The 18,776-nt window shown below is 47.6% G+C and overlaps 1 protein-coding gene across 1 annotated transcript in view; it reads left to right on the top strand.

Annotated features, from left to right (window-relative positions):
- CACNG3 (calcium voltage-gated channel auxiliary subunit gamma 3) overlaps window positions 1-18,776 on the top strand; it is an 83,715-nt gene that overhangs the window by 59,924 nt on the left and 5,015 nt on the right. Inside the window, exons 2-3 of the mRNA XM_045871853.2 lie at window positions 13,296-13,379; window positions 18,557-18,697. Coding sequence (XP_045727809.1) covers window positions 13,296-13,379; window positions 18,557-18,697 — 225 coding nt within the window. The remainder of the gene's footprint in view (window positions 1-13,295; window positions 13,380-18,556; window positions 18,698-18,776) is intronic.

Consider the following 18,776-nt stretch of genomic DNA (forward strand, 5'->3'; position numbering starts at 1 on the left):
TGCCCCTCCACCTGCACCCCTACCCCATCACACACGCTGCTGCCCTTACACACCCCACCCAGAGACACCCCGCCACACCTCCATCATATTGCAGCTCAAAAAGTCTCTGGTGGGTGAGTGGGCAGGGGAATGGAGAATCTCGAAAGGGAGACTCGCCTTCTTTCTCCTGCCCCGGGCCCTGAGCCAGGCGAGGAGCCTGGAGTGAAGCTCAGATGCAGGGGAGAAACCACAACGTCCACACAGGTTGCAAGGTTACCTTGCAGAACTAAATCCCAGTGTGGTGTTTGCTCAAAATGCCAGAACTATTCCTGGATGTCAGGTGCAGTTAATTCTCTTAATGAATAGAAGAGAGTAAAAGATGCTGGATAAATGTCAGGTCCTGGGATGGATTTGCTTGGGAGCAAACCTGTTAGCACTGGGCAGAGCTGACCAGTGAAGGTTGAAATGAGCAGTCCAGAGTAGCAGGAAACAGATCCAGCAGGCTCCCTCTCCTTTTCCTCCATTTAGCAGAGTCAGAATGGCACAAAATGTCAAAAAACGTGACTTTCGGTATAGACAGTTTAAACATAGTTCCAGTGTTGTGGGTTTGATCTTGCAACATGTTTACAGAGTTTGTAGGGGCAGAAGTCTGAGCCCAGCTCTCTCAAGAGTTAAGAGATGCCACTTCTTTAAAAAAAAAAAATCTTCTGAATTATCGTTTTTTAATTAAGAATGTGCCAAATCAGCATTAAAAAATAAACTTTTGGAAAGACAGTGTGAAGAAAATGAGAAGACAAGCCACGGGCTAGGAGAAAATGTTTGCAAAAGACACATGTGATAAAGGATTGGGTTTTTTTAAAGATTTTATTTATTTATTTGAGAGAGACTATTGGGGGGGCGTGGGCAGAGGGAGAAGCAGACTCCCTGCTGAGCAGGGAGCCCGACATGGGGCTTGATCCCAGGACCCCGAGATCATGACCTGAGCCAAAGCAGATGCTTAACCGACTGAGCCACCCAGGCGCCCCTGATAAAGGATTGTTAGCCAAAATACACAAAGAAGTTTCAAACTCAAATATAAGAACATAACCTGATTAAGAAATAAACAAAGACCATAACAGGTACATCGTCAAAGAAGATATCCAGATGTCAGATAAGTGTATGAAAGGTAGCTCCACATCATATGTCATCAGGCAGTGAAAATTAAAGCAACAAGTTACCTCGACACACCTATTAGAATGGCCAAAATCCAGGACAGTGGCAGCACCCAAACGCTGGCGAGGACATGGAGTGACAGAAACTCATTCATTGCTGGTGGGAAAGCAAAACGGAACAGCCACTTTGGAAAACAGTTTGGCAATTCCTTCCAAACTAAATTGACTCTTACCATGTGACCCAGCAGTTACACACCCTGGTATTTACCCAGATACTCCTTAGTCTTTATGTCCACACAACAACTTGCACACGTATATTTACAGCAGCTTCAATTCATAATGGCCAAAACCTGGAAACAACCAAGATGTCCTTCAGTAAGTGAATGGATAAATACACCGGGGGTACCTCCAGACAAGGGAGGATTATTCAGCACTAGAAAGAAATGAGCTATCTAGCTATGAGAGGACATGGAGGAACCTTAAACGCATATTGTTAAGGGAAAGAAGCCCATCTGAAAAGACTACATGCTGGATAATTCCAACTCTCTGACATTCCGGAAAAGGGCAAAACTACAGTCAAAAGAACAGTGGTCTCCAGGGGTTGGGGGTATGTGGGGATGAGTAGGTGGAGCACAGAGGATTTTTAGGGCAGTGAAATCACTTTGGGTCACAGTGGATACGTACGTTTGTCCCATCCATAGGGTGTACAACACTGAGAGTAAACCCTCATTAAGCTATAGACTTCAAGTGATGATGATGTGTTGCAGTAGGTTCATCGATCATGACAGAGGTACCACTCTGATGAGGGACATGGACAGCAGGGGAAACTGTGCGTGTGTGGGGGCAGAAGGATATGGGGAATCTCTACCTGCTGCTCAATTTTGCTATGAACCTAAAACTGCTCTAAAAATCGCCTATTAAAAATAAAAACAGGGGCGCCTGGGTGGCTCAGTCAATTAAACAGGTCTCAGGGACATGGAATTGAGTCCCACATAAGGCTCCTTGCTCAGCGGGGAGCCTGCTTCTCCCTCTCCCTCTCCTCCCGGCTGTGCTCTCTCTCTCTCAAATAAATAAATAAAATCTTTAAAAAAATAAATTAAATTAAAGACAACCTTTTGAACCCCACACCTCCACATGTTATCTTGTAATTGTGCAATTTACATGTTACAAACAGAACTTAGAGAGCAAACGGAGGGGTGTGGTCATGAGGGATAGGTTGGAAGTTGCACACTGAATGTCCCTCAAGTGTCAGTGTGTCTCCACGACCGTGTGTGGAGCTGCGTTTGGGAACGATGCCGAAGTCCACCGACACCAGTGAACGTGACCGTGTCCAAAGGACAGGCCTGCTCTGAGCTCACAGCGGGAGTCAGGGACTCAGGGCCATGTGGTTCTCACTTGCTGGAAGACCTCAAACAAATCTCATATATTTCCAACCTCAGATCTGGTAAAAGGGAATCGCTGTCCATGAGCCCCCCAAGCTCCCAAGCCCCCCTTGCTTGTCCTCCAGCCAAGGTCTCAAATCAAGGCCGAGTCCTTCATATGTGTGACGATGACAGTGTGTCCACCTGGCTACAGACGGTGGCTCTCAGGCTCTGATGTGCATTCAAATCTGAGAGGTGCCTGCTAAGAAGCATGGGTTCTCAGACTCGTACTAATGCCTTCTGTAAAGGGCCCAGGAACGCACTTTTTTTTTTTTTTAACAAAGGCCCAGCTGATTCTTTTTTTTTTTTTTTTTAAGATTTTATTTATTCATTTGAGACACAGAGATACACAGAGAGAGCGAGCATGAGCAGGGAGAGAGGCAGAGGGAGAGGGAGAAGCAGGCTCCCCGCTGAGCCAGGAGCCCGATGTGGGGCTCGATCCCAGGACCCTGGGATCATGACCTGAGCCGAAGGCAGACGCTCAACCATCTGAGCCACCCAGGTGCCCCAAGGCCCAGCTGATTCTTATACAGATGAATCCAGGCACTTTTCCAGGCACCTCTAGAGGAGACCTGTCACCACCTAAAAGCAGCAGTGATGAAGGGGCTGCAGGCCTCTCCCCAGAGCCCCCGCCACAACCACAGTCGCCTCTGTGGTGCAGAAACAGCATGAGTTCTCACCTCCCCTGAGTGCCCACCAAGGCAGGATTAGCAAGACTTACAGAAGCACATAAGTGATTATGGTGACCACCCCAGCCTCATAGATTAAAAAAAACAAACAAACAAAAAAAAAACACTAAGCTATTCAATAAGGAAGATCAACACACTTTTTTCCATGCTATTTTAATGCTCTTGTAAAAGTCAAATATCAAATAATTTCCAGTTCTCATTCTCTTTCTCTCTCTACCCCTGTTTTGCTGGTCTCCCAAGTACATGCCTAATTGGCTAATCCCGCTCCAGAGCCTATGCAGTTCCAGGTGCTATGTTGGGTTCCAGGCTGCAAAGGAGAGCCAGAAGACAGGTGTAGACCAGAACCATCTTGGCCAGGACGGGTGGGGCTCCGGGCTCTGGGTTCCGGGACTGGCTAGGACCTGAGCTTTGGGCGAGCCTGGTGATCCAGTGGGACCTGCAATTAGCCAAATAATTAAGGACCAGGGAAAGCACCAAACCCACCCAATGGGCTGATCAAAGTGCCCAACACCAGGCTCTTCAGAAAGAAAGCAGACCTATCCGCTGGGTGCCAAGAAGGACAGGTGGCACCCACAGTCCCTTGCTCCTGGCTAAATTTCCCCTACTTGGTTCCAAGGCAGGACACTCTCTCCATCAAGCAGGCATCTCTCTCTGGGCAGATGTGGGAAGACTCTGGCTGGCTTGCCTTTCCACCCCCAATCGCCAGCTACTTCTTCAAAGGGTTCATGGTGGCTTTCAATGATTCCTCTGAAGGCACACTCCATCCCTGCTCCTCTGCAAGCCCCTGGCATCCAAAGAGATCTTTTAAAACTATATTGTGTTTCTCAGCTTTTTAAAGCATCGTCTGACTCCTTCACGCACCTGCTGTCTCCCTACTCATCTCTCTTGGTTCCGGAAACACACTAAGCATTATCCTTCCCCGGGGCCTTTGCATATGTGATGCCCTCTTCCTAGAAAGCTCTTCTCTCAAATCTCCCCATGGTTGGCTTCATCTTGTCACTCAGGCCACCTTGTCAGAGAGGCTTTCCCTGTCCACCCAACCTCATGATTGCTCCTCCCCGAGTGACTCCCTCCAGGGTTTATTATTTTCACGGCACTCAACACTAGTTGAAATGACCTTTTCCTTTTTGCAGAAAGTTTTGTTTCATTTATTATTCATTCACTGTAGGTCTTTCCCCATTAGAATATAACAGCCTTGGGGCCCCCTGGTGGGCTCAGTTGGGTACACATCTGACTCTTGATTTTGGCTCAGGTCATGATCTCAAGGTCGTGGGATCGAGCCCCGCATCAGGCTCCACACTCATCGGGGAATCTGCATGAGATTCTCTCCCTCTCCTTCTCCCCCGCCCCGTGCCCCCCCACTCTCTCTCTCTCTCTCTCAAACAAATAAATAAAATCTTTCAAAATATATATATACAACAGCCTTGAGATCCAGAACCTAGTCTATCTAGTTCACTGATAAACCCCAAGTGCCCATGACAGAGCTTAATGCAAAGCAGGCGCCTCCGTAGACATCTGTTGAACAAAAGAGTGAACTGGGATGTGCACCAGCCGCAGCTCAGTAGCATCAAAAGAGGATGTTTCTGGGCGCCTGGGTGGCTCAGTTGGTTAAGCGACTGCCTTCGGCTCAGGTCATGATCCTGGAGTCCCTGGATCGAGTCCCGCATCGGGCTCCCTGCTCGGCGGGGAGCCTGCTTCTCCCTCTGACCCTCCCCCCTCTCATGTGCTCTCTGTCTCTCTCATTCTCTCTGTCTCAAATAAATAAATAAAATCTTTAAAAAAAAAAAAAAAAAGAGGATGTTTCTTCCTGCTGAACTCACTCACTCCTGTGGTTCTCTTATTAGAAGCAGCGAGCCATAATTGTTATACCCCATGTGCTTCATCTTCCTCAGACCTATTAGCTCAGGGTCCCCATTATCCAGGAATTCATCACCCAAAGCCCCACACATGCTAGGTTGCATGGACAAGCAAGCAAACGCCATCTTAATATGAATATTTGCATTAATGGCTTGACGACTTATAAAACCAGGCACAACGGAAACACCCTCCCAGCCCCATCCCACGGCCCCCACCCCATTTCATACCCCGCAATTCGGAGTCTTTGTCGGCAGCCTCTCTCTGGTTGCTAGCTCTTATCAACATGGGACAATCCGATGCAAATAGAGGCAAAACGATTGCAAAGTGAGATTGCATATCTAGCAAAATACACAGAGCTTCGTGGTAATGGACGTGAGGAGTGACGTGCTATGCCAGCCGTGGGCCCCTGCAAGCCGGCCAAAGGGATACCCGGTAGCGATGCAAGAAGAAAAAAAAACCAACAAGAAGGATGATGTGTTAGGCACATCCAGTGATTTGAATATCAAAGGATTAAGAGAAGCTCTTGAGAGAATGATGATGTGCTCAAATATTTTTTGCAAAAAAGGACCTACTTTATGATCTGGCTGTGAAAGTAAAACTTTACAACCCAGCTGAGAAAGTGAAGGATTTCATATTGGACTCTTATGTGATTTTATCAGAAAAAAATATGTTCCCTTCCAGTGAAAATCAACACAGCTTACTTTTTTGTTCGCCCCGGTGTGTCATTAGAAAAGATAAGACAAAATAAACATGTTCTCATAAGCGACCATTTCATTTTCAAGATAAAGGTGGAAGCATGTCTTCCAACCTCATCACTTACTATGAAATAAAGGTCCCTTCCTTTTGACGGAACTCACCTAGCAGGCAATGGTTCTCAACCTCCACTGGACAGTTAGACTCATCCGGGGAGCTTGGAAAGCTCCAGGTGCCCAGATGGATTAAGTAGGAATCTCTGTGTTTTCCAGCATCCACCCAGTAATTTCAATGTGCAGCCCATGTTGAAAACCATGTTTTAAGGTATTCTTCTCTTCTGTAAGAGAGATCTGCTGTTATACCAAGAACCCGAACATGCTTACAGTCAGGCGGTCACTTTTGCTTTCTTAAGTATTCGTGGTGCATAAACGAACCTGATGTTCATTCTTTCCTGATTCCTTGAGGCCAAGTCATCATGATGGGGGCCTAACCAAAGACCTCTGTCTCTGGACCCAGAGCTCTGGTCTCTAGTTAGCCTTGGTTTTGAGCTCCGAGCTAGACTTTGGGAGCTTGAAATTTGGTTGCCCCAGCTGGGCTGGTGGCTGAGATGGGTGCCAAGGTCCAGGCACTGGTTGGCAGGGTTTCCAGGCCGGAGCAGGTGCTGGGCACTGCCACTGGGCTGGGTGGGCTGGTTAGATGTGTCCACCCTCACTCTGAGCCCATGGTAACTGTCCAGAGACTACTCAGAAGTGATGTCCCTTTATTAGGGTGGGGGGGTGCCACTGCCACCAAAGTCTGCCCCAAGACCACCAGTGTGGGGTATTCCCAGTCCAGAGGAGGCGGATGTGGAGGGACCCTCCAGGAAGACCGTCTAGAGGTTCTGCTAATGTTGGAGGAAGGACATCAGGGGACAGCAGCCACTCCGAAGGGTCTCCTTTCAGGACTGCAATCTTGAGAAGGTCGGGGAAGTGAAATAATGCCTCAACCCCCCCTCCCCCCCCCCCGCCCCATCTGTCTGCTCTGGATCCAGAATTTCCGGACTTAAGGCCAAAAACACTTAAGCAGAGCTGTCTTTAGATGACCCAGAAAAGCTCTATCTGGCCCTTGCCCAAACTTGGCATAGCAGGTGGTCTAGGCTTGTTCTCTCTACAGTGTGACCTGGTAAATCTTCCACCATAGGCCCTGGTTCGCCCCGCTGGCCTCCCTTCTGTTCCTCAAACTAACAAGCTCCTTCCCACCTCAGAGCCTGTGCGCTTGCAAGAACCTCTGCCTGGAAAGTCCCTTCCCTGGCTCTTCTCATGACTGGCTCCTTCTCTTTATGCAGGTCAGAGCCCAAACATCCCCCACACACACTACCACCCTGCCCCAGATGGCTCACCGACTGCCCCCACCCCATGCACGATCACAATCACCTCATCCTGCTCCGTTGCCTTCAAAGCTCAGGGATCTTGTTCATCTCTTTATGAGTCTGCAGACTCTCTCCCCAATGAGAATGTAAGTTCTGAGGCCCAGAATCTTCTGCCTTGGCCACTAGTGAATTCCTAGGGAGGGAGGGAGGGAGAGAGAAGGGAAGGGCAAAGGTTGAACCAACCAACCTTCACAGCTCACACCATACCTGTCCTACCTCAGTTCCCACTGTCTAACCACCTCTCCCCTGGAACCACTGGATCTACCTCCCAGACCAACCACCGCTGATGCTCTAAGTTACTCTGAGTTACTCTGAGTTCCCGAATGACTTTTCCTCTCCCACTCAACAACGCTCATGCTCTCTGCCTCCCTCACTCTGACGAACTTTTAACTGCCCTTCAGATCTCAGTGTAGGCATGATTCACTCAACATTCAGTTAACAGAAATCACCCTACCAAGTTATCCAGTGAGCGAATTTTCGGGGATGAGGGAAATGCTTTTACTTTCAATCTTATGCCTTTCTATATATACTGTTCGAATTTTCCAACTATGAACACCTCTATTCTTTTAATTTAACAGGGATTATAGGAACATGGGATAATGGACTGCTTCTTATTTTCCCTGTGATATTTCTCTGCATTGAAAAATATTCTCATCAATGCAATTTTTAAAGTCAGTACCACAATGACTTAATTATCATCGCTTCCTTGTGTGGTTTAGTATCTTGGAAGAAGCCACCTGACTGAGCTCTTTCATTCATTCTAATATTTTATCCAGCAAATTGCCTTGAGCTTTTGCAAGTAGACTATTCTCTCACCTGGAAAAAAATGATAATTTTGTCCTATTTTTTTCTATTGTTTGTTACTCTTAATTCTGTTTTATTTCTTCTTGCACTAGAACTTATAGAACCATGGTAAATAAGAGAGGCAATGGTGGGCATTTTGTCTTCTTCTTGATTTTAATGGGAATATTTCTAGGGTCTGACCTTTTATTTTATTTTTATTTAAAGATTTATTTATTGATTTAAGAGAGACAGAGAGAGAGCAGGAGCAGGAGGGGCAGAGGGAGAGAGAGAGAGAAAGTATCAAGCAGACTCCGTGCTGAGTGTGGGAGCCCAACACAGGGCTCGATCCCACGACCTAAGCTGGATGCTTAACCAACTGAGACATCCAGGTGCCCCTCTACAGTCTGGCCTTTTAGAAGGATTTTTGGTTGAAAGGAAGTCCCCTTCCTCTTATGAAAGATGTGTTCTTTCATTGTCTGAGCCAGAGATGAACCATCGGCATAATCTTTTCTGCACAAGATGAGGCTTGTTTTCATCAGAAAATGAGTCTCTGCAAGGTATTCACTTCAACATGTCAGGAACTCTGCCCTGGCTCTATCTTCCATTCCAGACCTCTTCCTGGGGTCCCGGGGCCTCACAGTCCCAGGGTCTGTGTGTTCTCACAGCCTAACTCTCACACCTGCCCCACCTTGCCTTCCCATCACCTCTCCCCTGTAACCACCGGATCTGCACCCAGACCAACCCCCACTGATCCTCCTCCTGGTTGACCACATTCCCAGGTTCTGCTTCTCTCTGCCTCAGGGCCTTGGCTTAACCTGGGCTGGGACAGTGCTCGTCCCCATGTCCTGACTTCATCTTTGCAGGGTCTATGTTTTCAACATCTCTCTTGGTTCCATCCTTTGCAGTTCATGGACAAGTCCAACCCCATCCTATTTTTCTTAGATTTACTGAGATGGGGAAATACTCCTGAGAAAATGTAAGTGAGAAGAACAGCATGATCTCAATTTTATAAAACCATTTGTGTGTGAAAGCATAGGGGGGGGGAGTCTGGAAGGAAATATACAGAAATGCTAAATAGTGGTTATTTCTGGGAGCTGGTGATATGCTCCTTGTGTGAATGGCCAAGTTCACTTTTTGATGAGTGTATGACTTGTGGTGCCAGTAACGTCGTCTTCAGCGTGAAGTCTTCCTCGGGGAAATTCTTGATTCCTTTCGTTTTATATTGCTTTTTTAAATCTCAACATGGCACCAGTGTGTCTCGTCGGGTCCTAAAATACCTACCCAAACCAATGGTAGTAATAGCTAGAATTTATTGAGTTCTTACTATGCGCTAAGAGCTGTCCTAAGTGGTTTACGTCATTGCCTGATTAAAAGCATACCGGCAGGCACCTGGGTGGCTCAGTTGGTTGAGCGACTGCCTTCGGCTCAGGTCATGATCCTGGAGTCCCTGGATCGAGTCCCGCATCGGACTCCCTGCTCGGCAGGGAGTCTGCTTCTCCCTCTGACCCTCCCCCCTCTCATGTGCTCTCTCTCTCTCTCTCATTCTCTCTCTCAAATAAATAAATAAATCTTAAAAAAATAAAATAAAATAAAAGCATACCAGCCGACACTCTGTCTACTCTTATAACCTCAGTTAATTTTCCTGACAATTCCACAATGTTGTTATTATTACTATCATCATTCTATAGAAGAAACTGAGATTTAGGGAGGTCATTTGCCATGGGTACCTCAAGCACCGTAAGGCCAGGTGGGGAATTTGGCCAGCTGGAAAGTTCATCCCCGGGGGCCTACAGGGGGCTGCAGATGCCCAGCTGGAGAGGACTGTTTTACGAGTGGAAATGTGGGACAGAGCTCCCCATTTTTTTAAAGAGAAGCTGCAAATGAGGCTTTCATGTGGCAGATCCTGAATTTTAAATTGCAGCAGCATATTGAATTTAAAAAAAATACAGCAAAATAGGCACTAAAATACTGCAGGTAAAAAAAATAGAACAAGCCAAAAGGCCAAACAAAACATTCCATGACCCAGATTTGCCCTAGACGTTATGTCCTTTAGAAGAACCAGCCTGGATGATGTCCTCCAGCCCCCCTGAAGCCCCAGACACCCTCTTTCATGCTACCTCACAGTACACGGTATAGACCACGGATCAGCAAAATTTTCCTTGGCCAGATAGCAAATATTTTTGGCTTTGCAGTTTCTGCCATTTTGGGTGGAAGCCATCGACAAAGGGGCACAGTTGTGTTTCAGTACAATCTTGTTTACAGATGCTGAAATTTGAATTTCCTATCGTTTTGTGCATTTCGTGACACAATATTCTTCTTTTGGTTTTTTTCCAGCTATCTAAATATGCAGGAACCATTCTTAGCCCAGGGGCTGTGCAAAAACAGGTGGTAGGCTGCTTTAGACCCTAAATACTGGTGACTGTTTCTCCAGGAGCTTCGGTGTCTGCGGCTCTAAGCTCTAGGATCCAACTGCCCTAAACCACCTTGGGGAAGGCCCTTGTCACAAGCAGCTGCGGCGTGTATGTGGCTCCTCATTCCCACGTGGTTCTGACTGGTCTGTCTTGGTGGTGTCCACATTGCATCTTCAGCTGAACCTTTTCTTCCCATGAACGCCTTAGTGGGAGCGCCTGGGTGGCTCAGTCGGTTAAGAGTCTGCCTTCGACTCAGGTCATGATCTCAGGGTCCTGGGATTGAGCCCCACATCGGGCTCCCTGCTCAGCGGGGGAGTCTGCTTTTCCCTCTCCCTCTGCCCTCCCCCACTCCCAGTCTTGTGTGCTCATGCACACGCTCTCTCTCTCTCTTTCTCTCAAATAAATAAAATCTTAAAAAAGAAAGAGAAAGAAAGAAAGAAAGAAAGAAAGAAAGAAAGAAAGAAAGAAAGAAAGAAAGAAAAGAAAGAAAGAAAGAAAGAAAGAAAGAAAGGAAAGAAAAAGAAAGAAAGAAAGAAAGAAAGAAAGAAAGAAAGAAAGAAAGAAAGAAAGAAAGAAAAAGAAAGCCTTTGTGGTGTATGTCAAACAACTAACAATAGTTGGTCCCACAACCACCGCCTTTGCCCTGCTCATTAGCCCCCAGTGTAGATTATGGAAAAACCATGGTTGATAGAAAAACCATTGGTCCCATTCATTGCCACAACCAAGAGCTGCGGATGGACCAAAAAATTATCTAAAAGCCGCCTGGCAAAGGACTTTGCTGGAAGAGAGTACAACTCACAAGAGTGGTTAAGAACTTTGGCTTTGGAGTAGGGCAGTTTCAGATGGAAGTCAGAGTAGGGAGCCTGCCCCTACTCTGTGTCCCTTCCCTGAGCCTGTTTCCTCACCTGTCAAAAGGGATCATAATACCAGGTACCTCATACGGCTGTTTTGAGAGCTAAAGAGCATAAAACACGTACAGGGCTTAGGATGGCACCAGGTATGTGGTATGGGCTTAGCGTGTGTGACTTGTTCTGATTTCCTATCCAGCTCGCTGGAAGGGAGTGGGGTTTATAAACTAAGAGGAGTACGTGAATGGGACTCTAAAATCTGAACAAGAAAAAAAATGAGGGCCTTTTTTTTCATATCAGGGAGGAAGTTATGACTTTGTCTTCCTTCCAAGAATATCCTGGAGTCTGCAAGACTTCTCTCCAGGACTCCTCTTGCTGGTGCTGAGTCCATTCTTTGCCTGGTGAGCAGAGAATCAGAATCAAGGGGATGCTTTACATACAGCATCACATTTATTGGGAAATGCCTCTGGCTTGGGGCCTCCTTAGAGCAGGGGTTAAATGCATGGCACTCATTATTATAAGATAATTATTGACCTAATAATAATGACTACCATCCATAGTGCAACAGTGAAAACCACAGGCTTTGAAGCTTAGGTTCAGATATCGATTCTTCTCCTTTCCAGCTGTGACGCCTCAATCTTTTCTGTGATCTGGGTTACATTCACATGTCAGTATTAATAGCCTTTACCTCCCAGGGCGGTGGACAAGAGTAAATGAGAGAAGGGATGTAAGATTTCAGCTCTGTGCTTGGCCCACTGGAAGCATTTAATAAGTGCTGGCTGCTTTCACAACACACCTAGAGTTTTGCAAAAATTATCTCATCCTTACAGTAGCTGGGCTGAAATATAAGGCCAGATGTGCTGTCCTTCTGATCTGCTGTCTGCGACGCCACCCTGCCCCTCCCCCTCCACACCATGATGTTCTCAGGCCGGGCCAGGAACAATGATGCATAATTCCATGCTGTGTTACGGTGAGGAGTTCTGAAATTGTTGTCATTTATAAGAACTGGCAGAGCCATTAGCTGCCCCAGAGATCGGTTAATTGGCTAGTTAACAAACACCCACAAGGATCACAAGGATTATCAAAAACCCAGAATGATTTAAGTCCAACTGATATCGAAGGAAGAAGAGGAAGCAAATGTTGGCAGTTTCCCCAAGATGCACCTGTGCATTCTGTGCCTCCCGAAGGCATGGGCCACACCGCAGAGCACAGCTGGGTGTGACCAGGGCGAGGGGACAGTCCTGGGTCGGATATGAGTAGGATCAGGGACAGTGGGCTACTCCTGAACCCATGCCCGGGGGAACTGACACCTGGGAGTCAGCAGATCTTGATTGGAGCTGTGTGAGCTCAAGCAAAATCCTTATGCCCAGTTTCCTCATCTGTAAAATGGAAAATTAATACATAGAGAATCCATTTCCTCCTTTTTTCCCTCACCAATTGCGGGGGGGTGGGGGGGCTAAAATAGATAAGGCAAGACAGTCCTCATAATGAATGATTGTGTTCCATAGCTATTTGCTCTTCCTTATAGATCCCAACATCATGCAAAATCTAGGAAGCCAATTTTCTTTTTTTTTTTTAAAGGTTTTATTTATTTATTTGACAGAGAGAGAGAAAGAGCATACAAGCAGGGGGACCAGCAGAGGGAGAGGGAGAAGCAGACTCCCCACTGGGCAGGGAGCCCAATGCGGGGTTCGATCCCAGGACCCCAAGATCATGACCTGAGCTGAAGGCAGACGGTTAACCAACTGAGCCACTCAGGCGCCCCAGGAAGCCGATTTTCTAGGAAGTGAAGTTTTCCACTTCTTTCTTCTTTATAGATCTCAAAATCTAGGAAGCCAATTTTCTAGGAACTGAAGTTTTCTGCTGCTGCTGCTTTTTTTTTTTTTTTTTCTCTTCTCTTCTCTACTTTTGTGCCCTAGGACAGGTGCTGATGGGCCAAGGTACACACAGCCCACAACAACCAGGGAAGTATCTTCACGGTGGGGGTGAGGACCCAGGCTCACCCTAAGGTCTCTGGCTCCTCCCCCCAGCTCAGACCCACATTTGTTTCCACAGGGGCTTTCCGAGGAGTTTGCAAGAAGATCGATCACTTCCCCGAAGATGCTGACTATGAACAAGACACAGCGGAGTATCTCCTGCGTGAGTTCCCACTTCTGGGGTCTCCCCTAGAGGGGGTGGGGGTGGCCTGCAGTCACCCAGCTGCTGCTGAGGCTCCTCAATACCCACCCCTGGAAATGGATACTTTCAAAGGAGCTTCCGGGGACCTTTGCTACTGGACAGAGACATTCAAGTGATTCTGATATCTAAGTCTCTTTAATGTCAATGAACTAGACATAGAAGGGGGAAAAGTAGGTGAGTCAAAACTGAAAGGTTCTTTTTAGTCTGCTTAGGAGAGAATCTAAGGAATTTTCTTCAATTGGAAACAAGTTTTCACCTTCCCAAGAGAGCTAAGTTGAGGTGCTAATGGGTGAGGTGTTAATGGGTTAGGTGTTAATGGGCACAGTCCTAAGAGGCAAGCCCTGGGAGATTAAATGCAAACCCAAATTCTCCTCTCTGCAGTTTCGGTCCTATTGGGGCAGGGCCAGCGTCTTCCTGGGATTGGCCCAAGGTTGGTAACCTGGATATGACATGGTACTGTCACAAATGCAGCACATGGGGGGCAGCAGAGCGTGGGGGCTTAGCGCGAGGGCTCTGGGTTCTGGTTAGACCTGGCCTTTTACGCCCTGACTCTCTACTGGCTGGGTTAAACCTGGGTACACTGCCTTACCTTTCCATCTCCCAGCTATCCTTATCAAGTCAGAAATGGAGATGATAATGTCATCTGTGTGACAGGCTTGTGAAAATTAAATAAGCTCATGCCATTATGCTCAGCCCAGGGCCCAACATGGCGTCAGTGAAGGAATATAGCTAGCCCTTTTTTGTTTCGCGGGACAACCAATAGCGAAGTCCAGCTGCAGATATGCACCTGACACTGATCCAGGCACAGAGGGACTTTGACATTTCATGTAATCTAAATGTAACTTCTTCCACAAGAATGCGTGTCAAATTCACTCAAAGGGGAATTTCAAAGGCATTGACTAATTTATTATTAGGGAATGGTAAATGTAAGGTTTGCCCTTTTTTGTTTTTAACTGCTATTATAAATAAAAACTTCAAGAAATTGTCCTATTCAGATTATGTTGATAACTTGTAGCTCAAGAAGAGTGATTTTATTTTATTTTTTTTAAGATTTTATTTATTTATTTGACAGAGAGAGACAGTGAGAGAAGGAACACAAGCTGGCAGAGTGGGAGAGGGAGAAGCAGGCTCCCTTTTGAACAGAGAGCCTGATGCGGGGCTCGATCCCAGGACCCTGGGATCATGATCTGAGCCGAAGGCAGACACTTAACGACTGAGCCACCCAGGCGCCCCAAGAAGAGTGATTGTAAAATTAGAACCATTTGTAGCCCTGCTCACACCTGTTAGTCTGCAGATGTATGAGCCCTGAATCATATAACAATGTTAGTTATATAGTTATTATAGCAGGGTCAATTAGGAAAGTCAGTTTTAAGCTGATTTTTAAAACCTAAATATACCGTTTCTCTTTTTCCAGTCCTTATGCAACTACTAGGATTTACCCAAATGCCTACTAGGATTTGTGCCAGCAACTCAGAAAAATTTGGTACGGGGAACACAGGGCATATTTAGAGATGTAGCTTTGTACTTGGACCTCCTCTGAAGAACAGCTTTAAAGTCATCTCCAGTGGGGTTTTACTGAGTGCCCATCATTTTTCTTTGTTTTTCTTTCCTGCTTTAATGAAACACTGTGACGTTTGCCCCGTTGGAGGTGGAACACGAGCTATAACTGCTATTTCACAGCTCCCAAAACTGATTTTCAGTTCTTCCCAGAGGTGGATTGCATTTCCGACAAAATACTTTGCTCCCGTCTGGGAAGGTGAGGTCCTCGCCCCCATCCCATGGTCCGCTCATACTTCATCATTAGCCTCAGACCCCCGCTAAGGTTCAGGGGAGGCCTTTACGAGCACACAGATGTCCTGCGAGGGACTTTGGAATCCCCCACCCCACCACACAGAGCCAGGGGCACGTTCCCCCAGGGCTCTCCAGACCCCTCCGATGTGTAGGCTGCCAGTTCCTGTTGTGGCCACACCGTAGTGGGACTGGGACTCGGCACATTGATTTTTCTGCTGTTTCCTCGTTCTCGAGTGCTGTCAGGGAAGGTTACAGCTTCACCATAGAGCATAAGGTTCACTAGCCCACGAGTCCTGTGGACAAGAGACTCCCCATAATATAGCCCTGGACTTGGCCAGGTCCTCTCTGATGCCCATGGTAGAATTACACTGCAACAAACTGCCCTCCCCACCCCTAAGACCTCAACTTACCCCCAGATAGTTTGGGGAGGAGAAACAGTAAAGGAAGGAAGGCAGGGAGGAAGGGGGACGGAGGGAGGGGGAAAGACAGTAAAACCTTTTTGTTCTGAAGCCACCATGTGTCCACGGTGTTAAAATGAAAGTAGAGTGGATCACAACAACTCAGCAAAAATGGCAGAAGCAAATGTCCTGAGGCAGACACCTGCAACCACGTATTTCATCTGTGGGCTAAAAAGTGGGGTCTGGCCACCAGCTGGTTGCCACGGGGTTACTGCAGCCAACTTCGCACATCTCATAGCCACCCATTTCAAATTTGCACTTTTATAACCAACACAGTTCAATAGCGTCAAACGTCCGTAATTATTTCCTTTGGGCATAATTATACTTTACAAAAAAAAAAATTTTTTTTTTAAAGATTTTATTTATTTATTTGAGACAGAGAGAATGAGAGAGAGAGCACATGAGAGGGGGGAGGGTCAGAGGGAGAAGCAGGCTCCCTGCCGAGCAGGGAGCCTGATGTGGGACTCAATCCAGGGACTCCAGGATCATGACCTGAGCCGAAGGCAGTCGCTTAACCAACTGAGCCACCCAGGCGCCCCCAAAAAATTTTTTTTAACTACTCTTTTAATCGATTGAACTCATCACATTGAATATTCGAGCAATTCCTGTCAATACACAATGCAAATGAATGCTTTAAAGGTTTGTTCACGTTCTAGTTCGCTTGAAAACACGGGAGGCAGGTCAACCCCTGATATTTGTGGGGCCCTGGGCTGAGGGTCTAAATGGAAACCCATAGGTCATATGTGTAAATATCGAGAAGTTATAAATAAGCTATGCCCACAGTCGGGCTCATGTGCCCACCCACCTAGGACCCCAGAGCCCCTTCTCAGGGATACCCCTCAACCTGGGGACTAAAGGAAGCAGGGGGTCCAGCCTTTCCCAAAACTTGACCATGGAAGCAGAAGGATGGGAGGGACACTGTTATCAGGCCCCAAGTCTGCCCAGATCCCAACACTGGGTGATTTGGGGTGGCCATCTTTAAGCAAAAGCAAGGACTCTTTCATTTTCTTCTCATTAAGAGAACATCACCCCCGTGTGCCCTCAGACTCTCACCCCATTTTTCCATCACCCCTCCCAGGCAACCCTGTTGGCTAAATCAGCTACCAAACTTTCAGAAAACTTTTTCTATGAGACCAAATAAAACACCAGTCCTAACGTTGCAAAAAGAGCTTGGCAGTAGGCACATAAGCACCTCCGTGCAGTAGCAAATAGAAACAGCAGGAGTTGGGTCACCATGAATACGGGGCTTGAAAGCCTTGAACTTTCAGCTTTGAAATTCCCAAGGCCAAAAATGAACTCAGGACGCTTCCTGCCACGCCAACCCCACTCTGCACCTGCTCGTGCCCCATGGCATTCTGGGTGGCACCAGGGGCTCAGCGGCCAAGCACCAGACATGGGCATCAGCTCCTCTGTCTCCCACTGCCCACTGCCAATTCTGGTGGCTTTACCTTAGAAATACATCCTGAGTCCCACAACTTCTCACCACCTCCAGCCTACTACCCCGGCCCCAGCCGTGGTCAGCTCAAGTCTGGCTTCCACAGCCCTTGCGGCAACAACAGCTCACCCTTTCCAAGAGCCCCACAGTGTTCAGTGCTCTCCTGTCATTATCTTGACATTTTTCATGATTTTGGAACAAGAGGCCTTGCATTTTCATTTTGCACTGGGTCCTGCAGATTATGCTGCTCTTCCTACCTGTCAACTTGACTGGCTTGGGAGCCGCATGAGGTCAGGGATCCTAGTTCTTTTGTACACTAATGAACATGGAATTTGTTCAACTGGTATATTCTGGTCTGGACATAGCAGGAAATACCCTTATACTGGTTGGGTGAATACTGGGTCCCCCACCATAGAACCCCTCCCCCAGAACCTTAGGGACCCCAGGACCCAACACAGCGCACGTGCATTTAGTGGGTGCACAGTAACATTGTTGAATGAATAAATAAACTCACTTGTTCCTTCAGTGACTGAGAGGGTATTAAGTGAGGATCACCAGACCCAGTGCCATCCAAATGTAGGTGTGTCTTGGGAAAGATTCTGCATTTTGGTGAACAGCGTGTGATCTGATGGGGTTCTCTGGATGCAGGGCCAGCAACATAATTGCCACGATCCAATGCAAATGAAAATCCCAAGCTCATTCAAAACACCGGCAAAAAAAGCTTTTTCTTTTCTTCTGTTCTCTCTCTCTCTCGATCTGTCACGGTGTCTTTCATTTGCTATTTCATGTCACACTACTGCCAGGGCCGGGGGTGGGGAGCAGGGCCACAGGGACAATAGGTGAATTCGTAGCTTTGCGGGTGCCTGGGGCTTGCACCTAACCCTGATTCTTCTTTAGTCCATGCCCAGCCCCCACCAGGAAGGAAGGCTGCAGTGATCACTGCTTGGGGCAGGAGAAGGGGCAGCTAAGGTCCCATCCCAGGGGAGTAGGGAGGTGGAGAGCTGACAGATGGTAGGATTCCCCTGTGAGTCAAGGCTCCAAGCCCCTCACTGCACGCTCCATCGGCCCATCAGACTTCACTTCTAAAACATAATGCAAGGGGCGCCTGCGTGGTTGACCATCCAACTCTTGATATCATCTCAGGTCTTGATCTAAGGGTCGTGAGTTCAAGCCCCGCGTTGGACTCCACACTGAGTGTGGAGCCCACCTAAACACACACACACACACACACACACAATTCAAAGACAAAATGATTAAGAATTTCAGGATGGTGACTGCAGAGCCTTAGCCACATGCACAGGGCCCTGAGCGACATTACTGGTCTCATGCCCATGTTAGATGCAGGCTCTGTCCTGCCCGTGTGCTGTTTTCCCCTTGGGCACCGCATGCCCGGGGTGGGTGGAGCCTGGGGCCGGCTGGGATGCAGGTGGAACCGTCTCCTCTTGTCTCCACAGGGGCTGTGAGGGCCTCCAGTGTCTTCCCCATCCTCAGCGTCACATTGCTGTTCTTTGGCGGGCTCTGCGTGGCAGCCAGCGAGTTCCACCGAAGCAGACACAATGTCATCCTCAGCGCGGGCATCTTTTTCGTTTCTGCAGGTGAGCATCTGGCCCCAGCCCAGAGATCCTCCCAGACACCCCACCCAAGCCGGGGCCATGAGGACAAAGCATTTGGGGT

Source organism: Mirounga angustirostris, unplaced genomic scaffold (genome assembly GCF_029215605.1).
Source record: "Mirounga angustirostris isolate CCGP_5_RB_7025 unplaced genomic scaffold, mMirAng1.0.hap1 SCAF_5, whole genome shotgun sequence".
In the NCBI taxonomy this organism is placed as follows: domain Eukaryota; kingdom Metazoa; phylum Chordata; class Mammalia; order Carnivora; family Phocidae; genus Mirounga; species Mirounga angustirostris.